The sequence below is a fragment of the Syngnathus leptorhynchus genome, chromosome 4 (assembly GCF_054491065.1).
Source record: "Syngnathus leptorhynchus isolate UIUO chromosome 4, UIUO_Slep, whole genome shotgun sequence".
In the NCBI taxonomy this organism is placed as follows: Eukaryota; Metazoa; Chordata; class Actinopteri; order Syngnathiformes; family Syngnathidae; genus Syngnathus; species Syngnathus leptorhynchus.
The window spans coordinates 4,912,513-4,935,585 of NC_141198.1; the positions used below are offsets into that span (position 1 = coordinate 4,912,513).

General features: G+C 40.0%; 2 protein-coding genes across 3 annotated transcripts in view; one reads left to right on the top strand and one right to left on the bottom strand.

Moving 5' to 3' along the window:
- Positions 1-23,073, top strand: part of unc5db (unc-5 netrin receptor Db) — a 159,055-nt gene that overhangs the window by 109,785 nt on the left and 26,197 nt on the right. Inside the window, exons 10-11 of the mRNA XM_085910331.1 lie at positions 1,822-2,181; positions 11,485-11,569. Coding sequence (XP_085766457.1) covers positions 1,822-2,181; positions 11,485-11,569 — 445 coding nt within the window. The remainder of the gene's footprint in view (positions 1-1,821; positions 2,182-11,484; positions 11,570-23,073) is intronic.
- On the bottom strand, positions 16,798-21,582 carry LOC147057690 (arrestin domain-containing protein 3-like). 2 transcript variants are annotated; one of them, XM_085910332.1, is made up of 6 exons: positions 21,448-21,582; positions 21,347-21,380; positions 19,517-19,609; positions 19,329-19,425; positions 18,925-19,181; positions 16,798-18,833 (listed from the first exon to the last, which is right to left on the bottom strand). In XM_085910332.1, exons 3-6 carry the CDS (start codon positions 19,562-19,564, stop codon positions 18,621-18,623), a joined length of 615 nt encoding a protein of 204 aa, XP_085766458.1. In that variant the 5' UTR covers positions 19,565-19,609; positions 21,347-21,380; positions 21,448-21,582; the 3' UTR covers positions 16,798-18,620. The 2 variants fall into 2 exon arrangements, with proteins under 2 accessions (XP_085766458.1, XP_085766459.1); XM_085910333.1 differs by lacking the exons at positions 21,347-21,380; positions 21,448-21,582 and adding an exon at positions 19,725-20,931.

The window sequence follows — 23,073 nt, forward strand, 5'->3', positions numbered from 1 at the left end:
CTTTTAGTTAGTTTGTATACTCTGTATGTTTTGAGTTGTTCCTGGTTTTTTACAATCAGCGTGTTCAACTGTAAATCAATGAATTTTGACCTGATTCAGATCTATTTGGGACATTTCGGAATTGTCATCTGAGGGTTTTTATTCCGCAATTACTCTATGCCTTTGATTTCAACGGCAGGATATTAGACCCCACTATTTTCTTTGCAACACAGTGTTCTCATGAATGTTTCGTTTGTGGATTATGAATTAAACAGCTGTTTTTTATCCACCTTAAGGCTTGCAGTTGACTGAAAATGTCATCACAATTCCTCAAGGTTCAGATAACAACCAATCACAGCTCAACTTCAGAAAATTGGAGAGACACGATTGGTGCCCTGAGTAACTGTGATGTAATTTTTAGTCGACAGCAAGTGGCACTTGAGACGGATAAAAATTTTGCTGCTTTATTCATATTTCACAAACACAATATTAATCACAATGCTGATTTTAGACTAGTGAGAGCTCATACATCATGTTATTCTAAAGGAAATTTTGAGGTTGACTGCCCTTTAAAGAACAAGTTCAAAGTGAAATTAAAAAGTATCGTTGTCATTTATTCAGTATAATAGCAACAATGCTCTTTCTATTCAAGTTAAATTAGTCGACCTCTGATTGAAACTACTTGATAACTTTTAACTACTACTTTTTAACTATTTACATGATCAAACAGAAGATTTGTTTTCCATATATATAGTTTGCAATACTGTAGGTGTGATCGTGTTGAAAAAGAAGTGAGTAGTGTAAATATTTGAAATAATCTGATAGTAAATGTGGATTTTCTTAAAAATGCTGTTTATGTCATGTAGGAATGGAGCAGGGTGACCAAATGCATCTTGGACCAGGGTTTATTGAAGGGAAGTGGGGGTAGTGGAGAACAGAGACACAGGCAGGGCAAAGACTCACGCACAGCGGGCAGGAAACAGAAGTCCACTCGGACCAGGAACAGATACAGATACATGAAGTGGGTTCTGATCGTGAGCCTACACACGAGACTGGGGGGAATACATGAGCAGGACAGGAACAGCAGGGGCAAAAAGCAACAGTACACACCAACAGGGAGAAACACGCGGGCTGGGTTGAAATACATGAGTCAACAAGAGGGAGCAGGAAACGGTGATGACAGGGGCGTGGCTGAGGGAAAGTTGCCGGCTGAGTGGCATGTGGCACCGACACGTTTATAGACAGCATATATACACTTTGCAATACTGTAGAGCTTGTGATCCTTTTGGAAAGGAGGTGAGTGGTGTACATATTTTAAATAATCTGGAAGTAAAAAAGCATTTTTTTAAATGCTGTTTATAGACAGCTGCAAGCTGGAATGTTGCACAAGGTACCCAGCCATTTGATGTTCCGCCAGTGACTTATTGCCTACCCCAACACCTCCCAAATATACAAATTGTTTCCATACACAAGACCACAGTAGATTTCAAAGATACCTTGAAAAATGGCTTGCTCTTTTGGCTTCACATCCTGAAGCAGCACGCTTTGTTCTGTTGTTATGCTTGCCTCTGCTTCAACACACTGATGACACCACATTGAAGGACGCAATTCAAGCAATGATTCACCACATTTCTGAAATATACAATATAATTCTGCCCCAATATATGTTTCAAATGAGGAATGTAATTTTTTGACAATCCTGATAAAAGTCATGTGCTGACTTTCCTAAATGCATTTCAGTTAGTTATGCAGTGGTGCTACTCTTGTGTCTTGGCATTCACACAATTAAGGTTTTCTATGTTTAGGTGATTAGGTGCCTTTGTCTGTCTTCCATCTTTGTAGGAAACCCTCTACTTCTCAACTCCTCTCTTCCGCCAGATTTAACTGTGGGACGCACCTACAGCACTTCCCTGTGCTTCCAGGACGGTGCAGACAAAGAGCTTTTTGACCCCTTGCCAGACATAAAGGTAAAAGTGCAGAGCTCATTTATGGTCTATGGTGTGGCGGAGCAGGCCGAGTTCCATGCCAAAGCACCTGTTGAGACCTTCCCACGGGACCTGAGCCGGGAACACTGCAGCTCAATAGACAGACGCAAGAAAGGTCTGCTCACCTTCAATGGACCTTTGAGCATCGATAAAGAGCAACTGAGGACCTCTGGTGTGTTTGGTCAGCCTGGAGGACGGCTGGTGCTGCCCAACACTGGTGAGTAGTAAACATGAGCTGAGTTTGTTAGCATGCCGGAGCATCCACATCCATCCTCCACTATTAAAGTGAGTTTTGACAATAGAATGAACACATACAGAACCCACCAAAAAACACTCCCAGATTTAATGACATTACTATGTATAAACCATTTCTAATCTGATAAAGTGGATTCCATAGACCCCCCCTCACCACACACACACAAACACAAAACGAATGCTTTATTTTCAGTTTTACAATCCTTAATGCCTTAATAAAATTTATGTCCTATTCTTTGACGGATAAAATGTTACTGGTCAAAGTTACCTGGAGATGCTAATCAAATAGATGTTTGTGTAACTCATTGTTGATGTTGGTGACAACCTCTTTCAACAAGATGGTGCAATGCCACACTGATATTGTGTGGTCAGAAGATTTCTAAATGAGTATGTGCCGTGCCGGAGAAGGTGACCACATGACCTGACCATACAAACTGCTTGTGACTTCAAGAGCAAGGTTTATGTACGCCCTCATCCTACAAAACTGGATGTTGTTGGGTCACTAAAGCAGTATGCATGGGGATATGTTAAAGCACGGGTGTCAAACTCATTTTTGTCACGCGTCGCATCGTAATCATACTTTCCTTCTTGGGACCATTCTGACTGTCAACTCCATACATGATATACAGTGTAGGCTACACAACAAACTGGCGAATAACAAGTGTTGAAATCAGAGATGAGTAAAAACTGCTGAAATATTCACAAATATAAAGAGCAATATCTCTATCTTCTAAAAGTGAAGACAATTTGCAATCTTAGTCTTGACACATGAAGTCGATGCACAATTTGTCTGCGCGGGCCACATAAAATGATGCGGCGGGCCGTATCTGGCCCCTGGGCCTTGACTTTGATGGGACCCGTGACCCTAGTGAGGATAAGTCTGACAGAGAATTGATGAATGGGCGGATATTTGAAGACAGTTGCTGAAAATGATCAGACTGAATAATGAAGTGCTGAATTGTGCAGATATAGTGTTGAACCGGTTTGTCACCTTTTTGAGGGGGCATTACTGAGGATACACTTTGGCATCTGACATGATTTGGGCAAACAGTCAGCAGTCACATGTATGTTACATTACATACCGCATGTGAACACAGGTAGGCTTTCACCTATCTTGGTGTAATATGCTGGCTGGAACCTCTCCACGCGTTTCATGCCAGTTCGCAAAAAAACCCTCCCTGTAGCTAGCTGTGATTAGCTTCCACCCTGATGTCTCAGGTGGATGACCGTGCTGTGGTGAGCTTGCTCCACCGTTGACTCATTTCCAAATACCATGGGGTAATTGATCCTGCTCCACATTCTCATATTTATTTGTTGTCGCTGATGTCCACCTCAGGTTTTAGCTGGTCAAGGCGCTGCCCTGTTCTCCCATACAGCATGGACACAAAAAACTAAATCTAAAACTAGCTATGGTGTTGAGCTGTCTCAAGCTTTTTTTTGTCATAGGAAATTAATGACAAAAAGGCCTTGTTATTTTTTGTGACATGGCCTGAATGTAGTGTTAAGTGAAGCATGTTTGCAAGGGATTGAAAAGGTGTTCAGAAGTCCGCCACAAATCAAGCCTTGACTCAAACTCAGTTTGAATGAAGAAAATATACCACAATTTGGATTTATTAGCTCGTCTTTAACACAAAATAATTATTTTCCTACTATGAATTCAGAAAAAGGGTATCCATCTGCCGCAACAGATGACTTACAAAAATGGGATTTGTAATCTGCAACACTAACCATGCTTAGCAACTTGCCATGTGTGAGAAAATCGTTTAACATTTGTCTATTCTCCATAGAAAGATCACTGCATTTATCTGTGATACACATAAGCTTGAAGTAAACTACCTCCATCAGATGTGCTCTGCTCAGTGGCAGACGGATTTGCATTTTGCTACCTAATAACCAATCACAATGACCACTGACCAATTGATGCCACAGAAATCATTACAATTGTGTCCAAAAAAAATAATGACTCTTGTTTTCTCGCATTGTTTTGCTGCTTTTTCTTAGGTTTGTTCCTGTTATATTTTGAATATTCTTTACATTTTATTTCATAAAAACTAAATGAGGCGGCTCGGTGGGGCACTGGGTAGCACATCCGCCTCACAGTTAGGAGGGTGCAGGTTCGATTCCACCTCCGGCCCTCCCTGTGTGGAGTTAGCATGTTCTCCCCGAGCCCGCATGGGTTTTCTCCGGGCACTCCGGTTTCCTCCCGCATCCCAAAAACATGCTTGGTAGGCCAATTGAGCACTCCAAATTGCCCCTAGGTGTGAGTGCGAGTGTTCGTCTCTGTGTGCCCTGCGATTGGCTGGCAACCAGTTCAGGGTGTCCCCTGCCTGCTGCCCGTTGACGGCTGGGATAGGCTCCAGCACGCCCGCGACCCCCGTGGGGACAAAGCGGTTCAGAAAATGGATGGATGAAAAACTAAACGGTGATTGGTCTCACAAACAATGACTTATCAGCCACGATGTAAGATACCATTTATTGTTTAAAAATAAGATAATTGCTCAGAAAAGCGTTAGGGTGGGCAATGCATTTTAATTTGCTACATGACGTCATTAGGGAGGTAAGTGTGCCTGTTTATTATCTTTAACTCAGCAAATATACAATTGATATAATGGTCTGATTATCCTGGTTAAAATCAATGATTAATGCTGTGTTTTTGCCCTGAAATATTATAAAGATATTAAGAGCAAGTTTACCTTTATGCCTATATTTATTTCACGTGTCACGCTGACACCTCATTCACCAACTGACGATGCAGCATCAGGAGAAATACATGTTCTCAATGGCTTGAACCCTAACCTCTGGGTTGGGAGATGACCACTATACCACCGAACTATGCCACCTCAAGAGAAGAGCATAGATTACAATTTAATGTTTCCCAACTCAGATTGCTGATTGAGAGTTTTACAGTGTACATTTGGGTTGTTGCCATTCTAAGAAGTCATGACGTTTAAGACATGCTTGAAACAATAGAACGTTTTGGTTAAGTTGCAGCTTTTTCCTGACTGTGGACACACACACTTACCTTGACAGGAAGCTTTGTTGGGAAACTTTAAAAGCATATAAGACATTAGCTAAATTTTCAGTTGAAGTCTGCACATCGTGTTGTGGATCCTCACTATTTGTGAGGGAAGGGGCCCTGGCTGCAAATAGCAAAATGCTGCATAATTGAGGCCTATTTAAATGCATTGAAAAATAAAAGTTTTTTTAAGCCCAAGTTATTCTTCAAAAAACACTAAGGAACATTCAATATGATTTCCACCAAAAAATTGTGTGAAATGGAGAAACAAAAAAAATGTAAAAGGAATTTAAAAAGTATTGAAAAACAATGAAAAGAATACAATCTGCAAATCCGTGATACAGAACCATAAGTATGCAGGGCTCCACTGCATATTTAAAATGCAACTCTGTCAAAAGTAACATATTTTGACATTCGAGAAAGGTCTCATTTCATGCCACAGAAAATAATAAAGTCAAAGGAATGTAATGGAAAGTTAAAGGGCATCATGCATAAATAGTGTTTATGTTGCTTATAAACCGTACAGCTAAAATGTAACATTAAATTCCTCAGTTGTTGCTTTTTTGGGTATTTTTATACTTAAAAATGTATTTCTTTAAAGTCTAAAGTTCAAAGTAATGTAAAACATTAAAATGTACTGCTTGTAATTCATAATGTTATAGTTTTAACCGGAAACGGACCAAAAATTAAGTTATTTTATTTCTTATAATTTGTGTTAGTTATTTCGAGGATTAATTGATTATCAGATTTTTTTCATTTTTTATTTTTATATACCAAACGTGAATCGGCATCTACCTAAAATGTGTCTGTCGGCCCCTGCTAAGAACAACACTAACAACATGCAACAGTTTTCTTGATAGTTTGTGTCTTGATCAGTGCTGCAATCTCAAGACTTTGGCACAAATGGAAATGAAACAGCAACATTTGTTTGGAGGGCTGTTCATCCACTTTGCACAGACATGTTTGGAAAAGAAATCAAAGTCAAAGTCAAAGTCCGCTTTATTGTCAATTTCTCCACATGCCAAGGCACACAAAGAGATCGAAATTACGTTTCCCACCGTCCCACGGTGACTAGACACAGTACACAACACTCATACTCTAAATTTATCAAATCTGGGTCCATTTTCAACCGTGGGATAACAAAGCTGACTGAATTTCTTCCATGTTGATTGTAAATGATTTTACAGTACAACGCAACAATGCAGTTGCTTTCTCAACGGCTGTTGCTGCAATAAAGCCCTTTTACAGAGCATATAGTAACATAAAATAACAATACAACAGAACAACTCACAAAAAACATTGGCAAGTGTTTGCGTCGAATCTGGGATGGCTATCATGACTTTAACAACTGTGCAGTCATGCAACTTGCGGTGCTCTTTTGCGATGCTTGTCTGAATCATTGACACGTGGTAAGAGGGCAGGTGGAATTAACTTTTCTCAATGGCCTTTCAAGCAGAGTGGTCTGAGTGGAGGAGCCGCTAATGTCAAGTGCAGCACTCACTCAGCCTACTTGCAGAACCACTCTTCCTTTTACTGGCTAGCAAGCCATATGAACCAGCAATAAATTGAAGCTTTTTGAGCACTCTAATAATATAGACACCACATAGCGGCACTCTTTTCATTTGTAAAGATTTGTTTTTCTTTTTTTCTTAAAATAGCAAAAATCATAAGCCCTGTACGGGAAAACAAGTATTAGGACATCTTGCCCTAATGCCCATAGAAACTGGGGTAAAAAAAATTAGGGTTGGTCTTGGTGTTTGTGGTAATAACAGCTTCCACATTTTGACAAAGTTTTCCCAAGTGTATGTGAGGAATTTGTGTATCCAGTAGACTGCACAATTAAGATCCAAAGGCAAACAAGATGATTGTGTATCGTCTGATTGTGATATACATTCATTAAGAGGTGCATTTTTACCAATATAATGAAGAGCACCGGTCTCAAACTCCACACAGGAAGGTCGAATCAAATTTTCCTCAAAATGTTTTCAATGGGAGAGTTTGTATTTAAATAATGATCAGATGCACTGTTTTCATGTACTACACTAAAAATATCGATCAAATTAAGGCACGTGTTGTCATGTCTCGTTCCCAGCCGTTCCACCATGTGTCTATTATTAACAACAATGGAGCTGCTGTGTAAAGAACCTCTTGCGCCTGCCACGTTTTTTCCTCGCTCTGTTTCTACTAGCTTCCGGGCATAACAGAAACACGTATACTGACGTCACAGACATGCGCGGTGATGACGGTTTGTTGTGACATTTCAGAATTTGCATTTTCATGCACGCTATCGAATCATCAGTGAACCTAAACCACCCCTCTCATTCGGAATGGGTTTATTCGGGTCAGAATATTCCAAACGGGGTGTGTACATGAAGTATTTTTATTCCAATCAGGATTTTAATCTGAATAAATGTGTCTACGTAAACGTAGCCATAGTTTCACATCAATCCACAATCTGAGGAATTTTTAAGATCTGTTTGCAATTGCAAACCATACAGAAGTAGAAAGGATGCAGAAAACCAGGGATCTGTAATTCTTGTGCCTTAATACAAATCACTAAAAAACAATCATTGATGAGACATTTCTTTAAAATGAGCAACTCTCATTGTCAGGGTTGACAAAATCACAACCATTTTTGGATTCTTACACTTCAACTTCTTACATGACTGTATTGCTTATTATAATTTAACTTTATGTGATGATTTTTTTTAACTTGACTTTCCTTTAGGTTAATATGCTTCACTCAAAGTAATTTGTAATTTAGTGCTATATATCATGTGGTATATTTTTCTCAGTAGTGATAGTTTTTCCAATAGCATGGCTTCTTTGCACAATGTTATAACTGTCGGTAATTACCGAGTTGCTGTACAACAGGGAACTAGTCTCATGAAGGATCAAAATTAATATATTGTTTACACGTCATGTCTGATTCAGACAGACACTATTTGCAGCTGAATTTCTGCCAGACATGTTTTCATCAGATTGTCTTTAATGTATCCTTATTCGAGTCTCTGTGGGTTATGAGTGACTTCTATTACAGTACTCCTCTCAAGAGGACTAAAGTTCCGAGACAAAAGCAACTCCACATCACAGTCGAAGTACAGGCGCTGATATTTTGCATTTTAATGGAAGAGATTAACCTTGCTTTTCAAAACCTGCACTCCAAAATCAATGGTAGTGTCATCCTAATTACCTCAAATGATTGTGCCTTTAATGCATCCTTTGTAGTTATTTTAGATACATTGAAAATAAAAAAAAGATATCATAGTTGGGAAACATGCGTTGGTATTTAGTGTTTCTCTGTTTTAAATGCTTCATTACAGACATATTTTATACAATGTGATCACCTATTACACTTTTGAATACTGCACAGTTTTGATGTAGCAGCACAACTTTGCATGTTGTACCATTGTCATGTGCCAAACATGTTATTCTGCTATTGTTATTGCTAGAAGGTCACATTCCATGAAATGGAGCATGTCAGAGAACGACCACAGTTGCATTCCCAAGAGGAGCGTACAGGTCAATCATGAGTCCTGTCACCACCCTTCATGCTCTGGGTCTGCAACCTATTCACTAACAAAAACAAGCATGGGCATCTTAAAGGATGGAAGGGTTCACAATTTTTTGTTAGCTCCGCATACTTCCGAGGTAAATAAATGCCATCTTTAAAAAGACCAAAATATGTATGTATGTTTGTTTTTCAATTGAACTAGCATTTATCACAATGTCTTCATGCTCAAAAGCGTCGGATGAAAAGTCGCGGTTTCTGTCATAGTTTGGGAGGGGGGGGGCAACTTATACTCAGACACGACTTATATGTGATTTTTCTCACAAATTTTCAAAATTCAAAAATCCGCGATGTAGTGAAACCGCAATAAACGAACCGCGATGTAGCAAGGGATTACTGTCATTTGAACTGCAAGTGACGTCACTCGTGCCGCGCGGAGGTTGTTTACATAAAGGGCAAAGGATTCGATCACGGGATGACGAAGATGACGAAGGGCCCCACGTACTACCGGCATTATTAGCGGCTTTGCACCCGTTTTTAACGTTTCCACTCTGGAGGGTGGTTTAAATTTTTACCTATTCAAGCCCTCAAATCACCGTTACCGTCTAAACAAAAGGCGCCCTCGATAGGATATTTCGGCGTTACAAGTGTCCTTGTATAAATGGGCCCTTACTGCTCTTTTTTGGGTTTTTTTGTTTTTCATTTTTTGTTTTTTTTGTTGTTCATTTATTAAACTTAACATTGTACAGTGTCCTTGAGTGCCAAGGAAGGCGCCTTAAAAAAATGTATTAGATTATTATTTCTATTATCCATCCATCCATTTCCCGTACCGCTTGTCTCCACGGAGATCGTGGGCAAGCTGGAGACTGTATAAGAGCAGTAGTTGGGCGACAACCACTGATTGCCAGCCAATCGAAGAGCACACAGAGAACAACAAACATCCGCACTCACACCTAGGGGCAATTTGGAGTGCTCAATCAGCCTACCAAGCATGTTTTGGGGATGTGGGAGGAAATCAGAGTGCCCAGAGAAAACCCATGCGGGCACGGGGAAAACATGCAAACTCCACACAGGGTGGGCTGAAGGTGGAATTAAACCTGCACCCTCTTAACTGTAAGGCAGACGTGCAGTAGTAGTAGTAGTAGTAGTAGTAGTAGTAGTAGTATTGAGATTAAATTATCAGATTGCAAGAATGGAGTCCTGACCGAGGAGGTGCAAATGAGACTTGCATTTGACCTGCCCAGGCCGAACTTCCATCTTTTATGACATGGAATTATTATTTCATTGAAGGTAGAGGCTCAAGTGAACCCTGCTGTGCATTTCCTCAGATAAAATGTGTTACTTTAGTCACCAAATTTAGAACATGGAAACAGGTTCGTCTCCTGCTGCAGAGGCGTTCCTGTAGTGAGGAATGTACTTTCGATTCCTTTGTATGTCTTCAACAATAAAAGAGACTTTGACTTTAACCTTCAGAATTTGCAGGTGCACCATCAGTAACAATAGCAGATAATTTGTGTTTGTGCACTTGAAAAACTACAAACGGTATTGAATATGTCCATACCCTTGGTGGTATTGTGAATAGACACCAATTTGAGGAGCCCCTTGTGCACTTCAAACCTACTTTTAATGGCGCTAATGAATTTAAGCACCTGGCTGACATCAGCCACATCTGTACTTTCATCCAAGGCCAAAGAGAAGTACTTGTAGTCAATCATAACTCCTTTAATCTTCCCTTTCACGTGATCGTAAAAATAAAAAGCTTCGGTTTATCTTTGCGCTGTTTTCCGGTATTGCGCCACCTCTCCCTTCACTGTGAATTCACTCACCATCTTCCTCTTTAATGGAGGTCCAGGAGAAGCTCTGTAGTAAGTTATACGGGCCATCTAGTGGTGTTATTGTGTGAAAGCTGAGGCCTTGGCATATATATATTTGATTTTACACCTTCAACTTTACTACATATGTGTACTGTGTGGAGGCTGGGGCACCCACAATTCCTCCAGAAATTGAAAGTTAATCTAGGGACCACTTTGAGTGTGGATGTGGGCCACATGCAGCCCACAGGCCGCCGGTAGCCTATCCCTGCACTACAACCTGAACATGTTGACTGACAGCTGCTGGAAAACGGAATTTCCCCTGGGGATCAATATAGTATAGATCGATATTTGATTGATCGATCTAGCTAATTACCTAGCTACCTCTCTCTGAGCTCACTCTTTGTGGGCACTAACAGAGAAACTTTGCAAATGTTACATGCCTGCCTGTCGACGTTGGAAAAAAAGAAAACTGTATGAAGCAAGGATTTTTGTGTTTTGTTTTTATTTTAATCTATTGTGTTATTTATTGTAATCTTTTGTAATGTGTACTTTTTTTTGTTTGGACCCAAAGTTTTATACTTTTGTCAATAAACAAACTAACTAACTACAATACACACTGATGTCCTGCTTTGTTTTAAAAAGTAAAATATTCCCAGGCAAGGTTTTTGTGGCAAATCTGCACATTTTAAAACAGTTGTGTTGCTCAGTCAACAAAGGTGTGTTCCTTTTGTGTTTGAATAAATTCATGATCACATCCAGCTTTACCCACTTACATATAAAGATTCACTATCTTTATAAATTGACTGTTCATGTTGTTCTTTCATATACCTGGATACTCCTAAAATATTCTCATGCAAGGTTTATGTGATGCTACATTGACAATCTGGTGGAGTTGTGGCTTTTGACACACTGCATGTTTTCCAGGAGTCAGCCTGCTGGTGCCACATGGAGCCGTGGCTGAAAATATGTCGTGGGAAATATACATGGTGATCAGTTTGGGAGAAGCAAGGTGAGGACAACCAAATATAATTTCCAACATCTGTTTGTTCAACATGCTGCTCGGTGGAGCACTGGGTAGCACGTCCGCCTCACAGTTAGAAGGGTGCGGGTTCGATTCCACCTCCGGCCCTCCCTGTGTGGAGTTTGCATGTTCTCCCCGTGTCCGCGTGGGTTTTCTCCGGGCACTCCGGTTTCCTCCCACATCCCAAAAACATGCTTGGTAGGCCGATTGAGCACTCCAAATTGTCCCTCGGTGCGAAGGGTTGTTCGTGTCTGTGTGCCCTGCGATTGGCTGGCAACCAGTTCAGAGTGTCCCCCGCCTACTGTCCAATGACGGCTGGGATAGGCTCCAGCACGCCCGCGACCCCCGTGGAGACTAAGCGGTTCAGAAAATGGATGGATGAATGGATGGATGGATGTTTGTTCAACATAGTCTCTCTATTGTGTCGTTTACAGTATCTTACCTATATTTTCATCTTATTTGCCATCTATAGTTGATTTATTCTGACTTTTTAACAATTTGCTGCCTTGGACTGATAAGGTGTCAGATGCTTAAGATAGATAAAAAGTTGGCAACGAAGAGAGTGGCTTATTTAATACATAGAGTCCATGGCCCATCTCAATATCCTAATGGGCCAAGTCGCAACTGCTTTGTGTCAGTTTAACAATACCAGAATGTTTGCCGCTCATCTTGTAATCACTAATTAGGTAATTCACTAAGGAGCAAAGGGTTTTGAAAGTCAATGAAACATGAGTGAACAATGCACACAACACTAGTTTTATTGGTGTCAATAATGTTAAAAATTAAAACGTATGTGATGTGTTTTCACAAAAATCAGGATCGGGCCACTCTTACTGAAAACTGTTCATGGCGATTCTTCACAAAATGGGATTTTCGTAAACTTTTTGTTTTTGGTCATTTGACAGATTAACATGTTTTGAAGCTAATTTGGGGTGGATGTTGGAAAATGACTCCTAAGAGTAGAAAATATATTTCTAAAAGTTATTGTGCGAAAGCAGACTCTCTCTCACACTCACACACACACACACACACACACACACACACACACGCGCACACGCACACACACACACAGACACACACACACCCACACACACACATAATTTCTAGGGTAGGAGATGTAGCGTTCCATCAGTTGCTCAAATTTACATGGGACATGCATTATTTTATTCCTTCATTAACGTCTGCTCTTTTCACCCCAAGTGGAAATCTCAGTTTTAAACCATGATTTTGTGCATACACATAACAAATAAAATAAAGACGCGTGCATACATTACATAAGATAAAATATTGGTGTTTGGTTTAGCAGGGTACAATAACAACATTTGAACAGAATTGCCTCTTCAAGTTATATTGTATTCATTATAAAAAAACGGAACATATACAGCACAGTTACATGGCCAATATATAAATCAATACCTACCTTTATTCTATTCGGTAAACAGAGGACAAAAGTATGTGACCTTCCCCTCAGCCATCCTCACATTGCATTGGCTGCATGACTGCATGACAGATGGACCCAGCAAGCACTCCACCTTCCCTCTCTTGTTCCCTATAGAGGTGTGAATGTGTGTGCTTTTTTGACGAAGCCTCTCAGGTGCCGCTTTACTCGTTGATGTCCAGGCTGCTGTTGAGAAACCTCTCAATAGAGTCTTTGATTTACCCCGCTAACAAGCAGAAGGCAAAATCAAACCTTCAAGCCTCCAGTCTCATTCATATCCCATCCACTCAGCTGAGAGTCTATATGTAGTTATGTACTCCACAAGATACAGTTTCAAGACATTGTGTGACACTCTGAACGAGTCTTGACCTTGGAAGCGTGTTTAAACGACGATGAATACCATGATGAATAGAGTGCACTGTTCTGACGGACAAGCACGGCAGAAAAGAAGGCCCCGCCTTCCCTTGAGGCCCTTCATCTCGGCAGTACACGTGTTATGTATTCTGATCACAGCTTCGTAATGACCCTTGGATAGACTGAGCATCTCTTCCTTTGGGGGGATGTACACTCGTCCCTGGCGTGAGTCACATGGGCTTCCCGTTTATTCTGAAGTGATTTGTTTCCTCTGTGTTCCATTTAAAGACCCAGAATAAAGAGACTTGTATCGATACCGTTGTACAGGAAAATGACCAAGGTGAACGTTAAGTGAGAATAGGTTGAAGTCACTAACTGATAACTAATAACTGATTTACAAATCTCTTCCTGTAAAGTTGGAAATATTTGCTCAGTTGTCTCTTCATTAACATGAAGAATAACAGCTCTCAGGGGTTGTCAACATTCTGTGTTGAAATAACTCATTTGTGCAGCAATTTCCCTGTAGGTGGTGTTGTTCAAATATATCATACATGAAGGACTAAAGTATGGTCTTGTCTTTTATTCTGGCAGTGTAAAGTATCTGGTCTCTCTCTCCCTTCTGAAACACAAAATATTGTGGGCACTGAATGCACAATATGTTTCAGCCCTGGACACGTTTTATACGTGCTTATTTTTTCTGTCACTATGTGAGTAGAAAAATGTTTAGTGGAGCCCTCCCTGTGGTCTGTTGTGCTTTTCATCTGACCGGCTGTCAATCACTGTCGACATTTGAGCACCCCAAGCCGACAGAGAATTGCTTCACTTCTGTGTCCAGTTCCTATCTCTGCCCAACTGACTGCTCCACATAGACAGATTCCTATTAAGGCTTATTTTCAAGATGTATTCTCAAAGCCTTTCAAAGGCTATCCTAAACCTTTTGAAGGTGCAGTTTTGCTTAGGTCAGACATACTTCCCTTGCAGCCAAGGTTTTATGAATGCATTGTGTTGTAAGATAAATCTTTCAAACTACTGAGGCAGAAACCGCTTTGTTCTGGCCAGAAAAGTGCTTCAGAGGAGGAAAGTGGTTTCTGTGAGTGTGTATTTTACAGCATTTATTTGGCGTAAAGTGCTCTCAGTTGTGTATTTTTGTTTCGATATTTTCTGGTACAATAAAAAATTAAATTCAAATACATGTCTAGAACAGAGTGGGCAAACCTTTTGACTGATGGGCCAAATAGAGTTCTAAAATTTGACGGGTTTGGCTCGGGTTAGGGTGCGACGCACCGCACCATAAGGTGCCCCGGGGCCCTGTCCATTTTGGAGAGATTCCTGACTTTTATGTGCACCTTACCTATGTGGTCGTGAAAATACGATGGTTTAAACAACTTTGGTGAACCAAATTACAAAACCTAGTACATGGCCCATGAGCTGTAGTTTGCCCATGCCTGGTCTAGAATCAGATATGCTCCAGTGTGTTGGTTTGACAAGGCTGTTTGCCAGACCGGCGGTTTGTAAATGGACAGACTCATCAGTTTTATGAGTGATAGTCAATTCAGCATCTGATTTAAACCATCATGGTCGCACACATCAATCAATCAATCAATCAATCAATCAATCAATCAATCAAGTCAAGTCAAGTTTATATAGCCCTAAATCACAAGCAGTCTCAAAGGGCTCTCTCCTCTGCATTTAACCCATCCCCATGTGATTTTGATCCATCCCCTGGGGGAGAGGGGAGCAGTGAGCAGCAGTGGCGCCGCGCTCGGGAATCATTTTTGGTGATCTAACCCCCCAATTCCAACCCTTAATGCTGAGTGCCAAGCAGGGAGGCAATGGGTTCCATTTTTATAGTCTTTGGTATGACCCGGCCGGGGTTTGAACCCACAACCTTCCAGTCTCAGGGCGGACACTCTACTACTAGGCCACTGAGCTGGTAGCTCATCGCTTTGCATTACAGGAACAAAACTGAATTAAAGTAATTCTGCAGCAAAGAGTGGCAAAAAAATATGCCCACAGAAATGCAAAAGGCAAATTGGCAGGTATAGAAAGCGCTTGATTTCTATTGTTGCTGCTCAGAGTGTCCCAGCCAGTGATGAGGTGTGAGCATGCAATCACTTTTCACACAGGGCCATGCATCTGTGGATTTTTTGCTCTTCAATTTTTAATAGGAAACCTGCTGAATTTTGTCATGATTTATACTGCCTATAACTTTCACTGGGTTTGATGATGTGAAGTGTCAAACGTGCAAAAAAAAAAAAAAAATCAGAAAGAAGGCATAAACCATGGTGTCTCATTCTTTCAACGCTTATCCCATTTTTTTTCAATTGGCAGCAGAAATGAAATAATTAACCTTACTGTTCTAATACTTTCGTTTCTAAGTGTCTCGTTAAAAGGGTAGAATGACATGACAAAGCAATGACAAAGCAAAGCTTCACCTCTTGATACCCGTTATGTTTGATTTATGTAGCAAGATGCTCTCATCTTTAAAAATAGAGCAAAGCAAAGAGGAAAAACAGGTGGGAGGACTGCACGCAATTTTAAGTGAGGTTAATGGAGTCTGCTAATGTGTACATTTATTTAGGCTGCCGTGTACTCTTCCGACACAGTCTGCCTCTTTACATGCCTCCCAGGTCCCTGGAGAGTGAGTCACCAGTCACTTTCAATAATGCAGCTCATCTAAGGGCTCAAGATGCAGCCTTATAGAGCCCTTCATCATGATTACAAATGGAATTGATAAAAGAGACAGCAAGCTTCGGGCACTGTTACAAGTGGACTGCAGCAGGCAAGCTACTTAAGGGGCAGGTATTCTTATGAGGGGTTGTCAGGGACATAATTCATGATTACATTTTACACTCACATACACACACATGGAAGTGAAACGCTATTGTACGCTTGTGAAATTATTTTACATACGGTAGTCAAATGCTCTCATGCACACTGCTGAAATATTCTCACACAGATTTTTCACTTCTATACTGTACGAAAGCTTTTACATTAGCTTATGAAACGCGCATACATTTTTTTAAACTCACATAGTCATGTGAAATGCTTTCGATAAAGCTGTTTTTTTACATACACGAGTGATGCACACAATAGATTTGTTTTGCTCATATACACAAGTAAAATACTTATACTATTGTACACTTGTGAAACACTACTAAAATGCCGAAATACAACTCAATTTGTTTAGCTTACATACAAAATTAAAAAGTTTTTACATACGTCAATCAAATACTCAAATGGTGTGACATGCTTTTACTCGTAAAATATTCAAATACACACGGCTGAAACGCTGTCATCACTGAATAACTTTCATACAGCATTTTTTCCACACACACTAACATTGTTGTTGTCGTCACGGCCTGTTGCTAGCGCAGGATAGCCTCAGCATCTGAGATTAATAAAAACAGGATGGAAACTGGAAGATGTGCAAGCTTTTCATTTTTAATCAGGACCAAAAAGCAGATACAAAATATACCTGACTGTTTCCTCTGAAATTATAATTAATAATCATAATCATCATTAAATCATCAGGACCAAAAAACTGATGGAAACTCTACCTGACAGTGTCTTCTTAAATAGACCTTAAATAGTGGGGGCTTAAACCACTGACATTGATTAAAGGGTGATATTAAAAAAAAACATGTTCTCGTTAATATTTACATTCTTAGCTACATTTACATACTTGTTTCTACCGATAGGAATCCATTAAATATTTGTTGTTCTTCAAGTCATACGTTAAACATCTTTAGTAGTTACAAAAACTCATGAGAAATTATGAAACAAACCAACTGATACCTTCACTAATTGGCAAATAAATGTAATGTATCATTTCAAATGGTGACTAAAATGTATGTGTAAATGGAAACCAAGCAGAAACAAAAGAAGCGGGGATATATAGGGGTATTAGACCTGTTCAGTGAGGGAGCGTGGACAACTCCCTTACTCACACATACAATTGTATACACAGTATTGAAATGCTCTCATAAACAAGTAATTTTTTTGCTCATACACAAATGAAATGCGTAGTAAACACAAAATATTTACACAATTTAAATGCCTTTCCTCCATGGCCGCAGCACATTTAATCATTTTGTCAAAAGAGAATGTCCCCAAAATGTACAAGTGAAATTCTTAATCTGCGTATTTATATCTATTATACACTCACTGGACATTTCAATAGCAAATGCTGTATTCATTCTCATATTATAAATCAATCGAGAATGTATCCTAATCTTAGACTTTTACTGTTGAATAAATAATAAATGTAAAATATGTCCTATTTGGTTGAAAAAGATAGCTATAGATAGTTCTCTGCTAATGTGGTCGGGGGGAGTATACTGTATAGTTTGAGTAAACACACATATATACAAGAATAGAAAGGCGTAAATTCAATTACACAAATGCAGAACACAAACTATAAGTAAAGTTAACATTTAAAACTCGTAATTAGCTATAACCAAAGGCTCAACCATGTTGGCTGTTGAATCGTGGACTCTCTCATAGTCAAGAACTGCTGTTGACATAACTGGGAAAAAATACTATACTGCGAAAGAGGAATTACAGAGGATTATGAGGTGGCAGTGTGCACAAAGATCTGAAGGAGGGCGCACAGAGAAACTGAATTACCTTTCTGAATTTCATGCGAGTTTTGCCAAACTAAAAATTAATATACTGTAGGAAATGGGAGAAACAGTGGATATGTGTGATCAGGGTTACAAGATGTTGGACAAGTCGGTAAGAATTTGGTAGAAAGGGTGTGAGAATTTGTGGTTGAGTGCACTCACACAGAAATATTGTGTATGGCCATGCAAAAGATACCCCCACCACATTTAACCTTTTACTTAGTCTATTTTTCTGTATTAATTTGAACTTATTCCGTTTTGTGTGTGTAAAGATAAATATTGTAGAGAACTAGTTTCCCATTGGTTAGCATGTCCGCCTCACAGTTAGAAGGGTGCGGCTTCAATTCTGCGTTTTTTCTCCAGGTACTCCGGTTTCCTCCCACATCACAAAAACATGCTTGGTAGGCCGATTGAGCACTCCAAATTGTCCCTAGGTGTGAGTGCGGGTGCGGATGGTTGTTTGTCTCTGTGTGCCCTGCGATTGGCTGGCAACTGGTTCAGGGAGTCCCCCGCCTACTGCCCGATGACCGCTAGGATACCGCGTCCCCCGCGGGGAAAAAGCGGTACAGAAAGTGGATGGATGGAGAGTTTCCCACCTTCATTTGTTTTGTAGTTAAAAATTTCAAAATCGAGGAGGCGAGTCTATAGAGTTGGCTTTTTGTGTTCGTTTTCTTGGCCTCTGCATTTGCCGGTTTGGATTTGGATGAAGAACATCTCCCAAAGTTAAAGCTTTGAGTGACTGTTGATGTCGTTTGGTGGAATGTAGACTGCTGGGGCGCACGACTATTGGCCAGCTGAGGTAAGCGGAGCTTGAGCCAGTCATATCCACACAGACCTGTAGAACATTTTTCAAAATTTACTACAGTAACTAAAGTGTGTTCTGACATGGACAAAAGTGTATTCCAACATTGTCTGGTCTGGTTTACCTTCAACTCGTAGTGAAGTTCAATAGGCGAACCCATGGAGATGGTGGGAGGGCTCCCTCTCGGGATGTTGATCACATCGAGCATTGTCTTTCTGCTGTAGGCACGTACAAGCTCGGCAACTTTCCCAGCGATTGGAAGCACGGCAGTTATCTTTTTGCCCGGGGAAATCCGACTTTGCTTCCGTTGCAATATGTACTTCAGCATCAACGAACAAGTCGACCCGTTGATGGCTTCAACAATGACTTGGATGCCTTCACCTGCAGGATGAGAAAATGATCTGCTTAAGAGTAGTCATTGAAGAACAAAAGGGGTTAGGGTTGTGGATGTGGAAAGAGAGCAAGAGCACAGCGTACAGTTGCTCACTGTCTACATGCGTGTATATATGTAACTATACTGCACATCACCTGGTTTGTAGGCCTTCTTTTCGGTGTAAATAACAATTGTTACTGTTCCAGAGCCAAGGTGTTTGACAAATGTCTTCATCCAAGCATGCCGAGGTTCCTGAAACAAACAAATTCTTCTTTGAAACCACTTTTCTCCTACATGGACACTTTTGTGATTGTCATTTGTATAAAAGTAAAATAAAAATCACCATGACTGGAGCCACATCTGTCACCTTCTGCATGAAATGGTAATCCATTTTCAACAATTCTTTCTATATTCATTGGGTGTTCAATCTCCAAACCTATATAAAAAAAAAAGTCTCCTTATTAGTCATGCATATAGGTGTCCTAAAAAAATCACATGTAGGAACAATGTTAGAAAACTTTCAAATCTTAGAATAGATAAAAATGCCTTACCTTTTATTAAGAAATAACTTTGTTGGTCATCTAAAAGGTCTCCTTACTATTTTCTCTCAGAAATGCACTGTTGAGTGTGTTTCCAATTGTGAGGCAAAAGCACAATATGTACGCCGTGTACAGAGTTGGAACAGAAAGCTGTCAAACGGGAAATGACTAGTGTCTAAAACTGAGAGTCTAAAACAAGTCTAGTCTTTAAACAAGAGTCTATTTGGAGTGGAAGATTTTGTGGCGGGTGGAGTCAAAATTTGGAGATGGTAAAATTAACTAAGCAAATGTTTGCACTCTTGTAAAATTCCATGAATGTGTTTTTAAAATAGCAGCACCCGTGAAAAGGATGTTCTCAAAATAAAGCTCAGAGAACAAGTCCCACAAGTCTCTAGTGCGTTTGCATTAAATTTGTTCAAAGAAGAAACATCCAGGAATGTAATTTTGGAAAACTCAATGAAAACACTCAATTAAAGGCTAAGGAAAAGTAAAATTGTTGGAGAATTAACAATGTAATTATCAGGATGTGATATGGGTTTCTTCTGAAAAATTCCACTGACTGTGTTTGCATTCAGTACTTTAGCTTTTCTCATTATTATTTTTGATTTCAGAGAGTCTTATTAGAGCTAATGCAAATTTGTTCATGAGGAGGAAGCAGAACCTTAGGAAGTCACTGGACCAGATGCATGATCATAACAAATGCAAGCAATGCTCCATGTTCCCATTTGATCCAAGCAGTTACTTCCAGTCTTCATTTTAAATGCATTTTTAAAACCAGATGAAAATGTTGATCACACATTCCTGACAAATCTTATACACGTCACGAGGTGGGAAGGTATTGTTTTTAAAATGACGTTCGTCTACAAGTAGTTGGTTTTCTGGAAGGCATATGAACAAGTTTGTCTGCAGTTCACTGTGAGAACAAGAGAACCTTTGACCGGAACTGCGGTGGCTGTTAGCATTGCTAATTTAGCTGCTAACTGGCTTTTCGTTTCCTTGCTCTTCTTTTTGAAGAGCAACAACGTAAAAAATATAACAAAACTTTGGTTGACAGAAAGCTGTGAAGGCACATTACAAAAAAAAATAAAAAATCTCCCAAATCTTCCAATGTGTTCAAAAGACTCTGCAGTGTCACAATGAATGCATGTCATTCATAATAACGGGGCAATGTAACGTGAATCCTGTGAAAAAGTTGATTTTTTTGCAGGGAGATTTATTTATTTATTTATTTATTTATTTATTTACCAATTAAGTAAATAACTTTGCAACCACTCCCTCACAGCTAAATAGTTGGCGGTTAGGCTAACTTAAAGGGAAAGAAAGGAATTGGACAAACGTCTAACGTCAAAGTGAACTCGCGTTCATAGCATAACACAAAGTTGATCTGTAATTTTTGTTTTTATTTCCAGTGCCTCACATAACATGACAGACAGCTGATATTTCACAGCTGACATTTCACATTTCACTTCCATTTTATAAAGCCCACACTGGTTTGGGGTTCCAGCATCTTACGGTAACATAAAAGAAAGACTTTGGAATTTGAATTCACTCTGAGCTGTTTTGTTAATTGTAGTATTCAGTCCAGATGGACTTTTTGGAAAACTTTCAAATCTCAGAATAGATAAATGCATTACCTTTTTTTTTTGTCGTCATGTATGTCCGTGTGCCCTAAAAATCACAAGAAGAAACAATGTTGGAAAACTTTCAAATCTTAGAATAGATAAAAATGCATTACCTTTTTTTGCAAAATATCTTCGTTGGTCATTTAAAGTATCCTTACTATTTTCTCTCCAAAATGCACCGTTGAGCGTGCTTCCAATTGTGAAGCAAAAGCACAATGTGTCCGCACAAAGCTAAAGCAGAACCTAAACCTGTCAAACAGGTTAAGAACATTATCCAGGGTAATTATAGTTAATTAACTAAAAATAGTTTGGGTTTGGTGGCGGCTCGGTGGCGCACTGAGTAGCACATCCTCCTCACAGTTAGGAGGGTGCCGGTTCGATTCCACCTCCGGCCCTCCCTGTGTGGAGTTTGCATGTTCTCCCCGTGTCCGCGTGGGTTTTCTCCGGGCACTCCGGTTTCCTCCCACATCCCCAAAACATGCTTAATAGGCCGATTGAGCACTCCAAATTGTCCCTAGGTGTGAGTGCGAATGGTTGTTCATCTCTGCGTGCCCTGCGATTGGTTGGCAACCAGTTCAGGGTGTCTCCCGCCTACTGCCCGATGACGGCTGGGATAGGCTCCAGCACACCCGCGACCCCCGTGGGGACTAAGCGGTTCAGAAAATGGATGGATGGATGGATAGTTTGGGTTTGCTTAGAATTCATTTTTATCATTTCATCTTCTATTAGACAATAAACACACACAGCCAATTGCCATTCTAACAACACATGCATAAGGGACACCAACAAAAATTTTTGAAGGTAATGTCACAATTTGTTTTTTGATTACATTTTTCTTTGTTGACTTGGATAGTTGATTGGTGGACTAATAAGTTTTCCGAAATAGAGGCGAGAAAGTGATTTACCTTCAGAATGTACTCATTGCTGTAGCCTTCTATACTGACGATGGGAGCGGGTCCCTTTTTAAAGCTGATCCGCTTGGTCACACTCACTTGGCTATGTGCAGCAACATCATCATCATTTTTATTAGCTCTATATACATGTGACTTGAAGATCCACCTTTGACCTGGAAGCCGCAGCTTTTGCTTCCTGTACAGTGTGAATACAGGCCTCACTGAAACAGTTGACTGGTTAATTGTACTAAGTTCATTTTGTTTCACTTGGAAGACACTTCACTGGTTCTTTTATCTCAAACAATGTATTTTAGGTTGCATTACCTGACATGTTTCGGCGTGTACTTCCGCCTTCATCAGAGTGTCACTGGTGTATGATGCCAAGGATCAAAAAGTAGAAGTGCAGGCGAATTTCTCGTACCATGAATACATGGTCATGCATGACCAAAATGTATCTCACGTGTGTGCGTGCGTGCGTGTGAACGTGTGTGCGTGTGTGCGTGCGTGTGTGTGTATGCGTGCGTGTGTGTGTGTGGGTGTGCGCGTGTCAACCAGGTGTGAAATTCAGTTTTCATTTGAGCAGAAATTTGTATTCATTTAGTATTGAAATGCTAAACAACAGGATGTCCTAATTTGTTTTCATCACTATAAAAACAATTATCTTGAAAACTACTTGGTCTTGCTTAATGAAATCAAACAGTTAAGTTCATCATAAGTTTAATAAAAGGCCGATTTCACAAATGTCCAATATGCCCATCTCCACTGTGGAAGTCATTCTCTGCATGACTTCATCAATGCTAGCAGAATAAAGAGAAACACAAAAACATTTGGAATGTAGCCTTACTT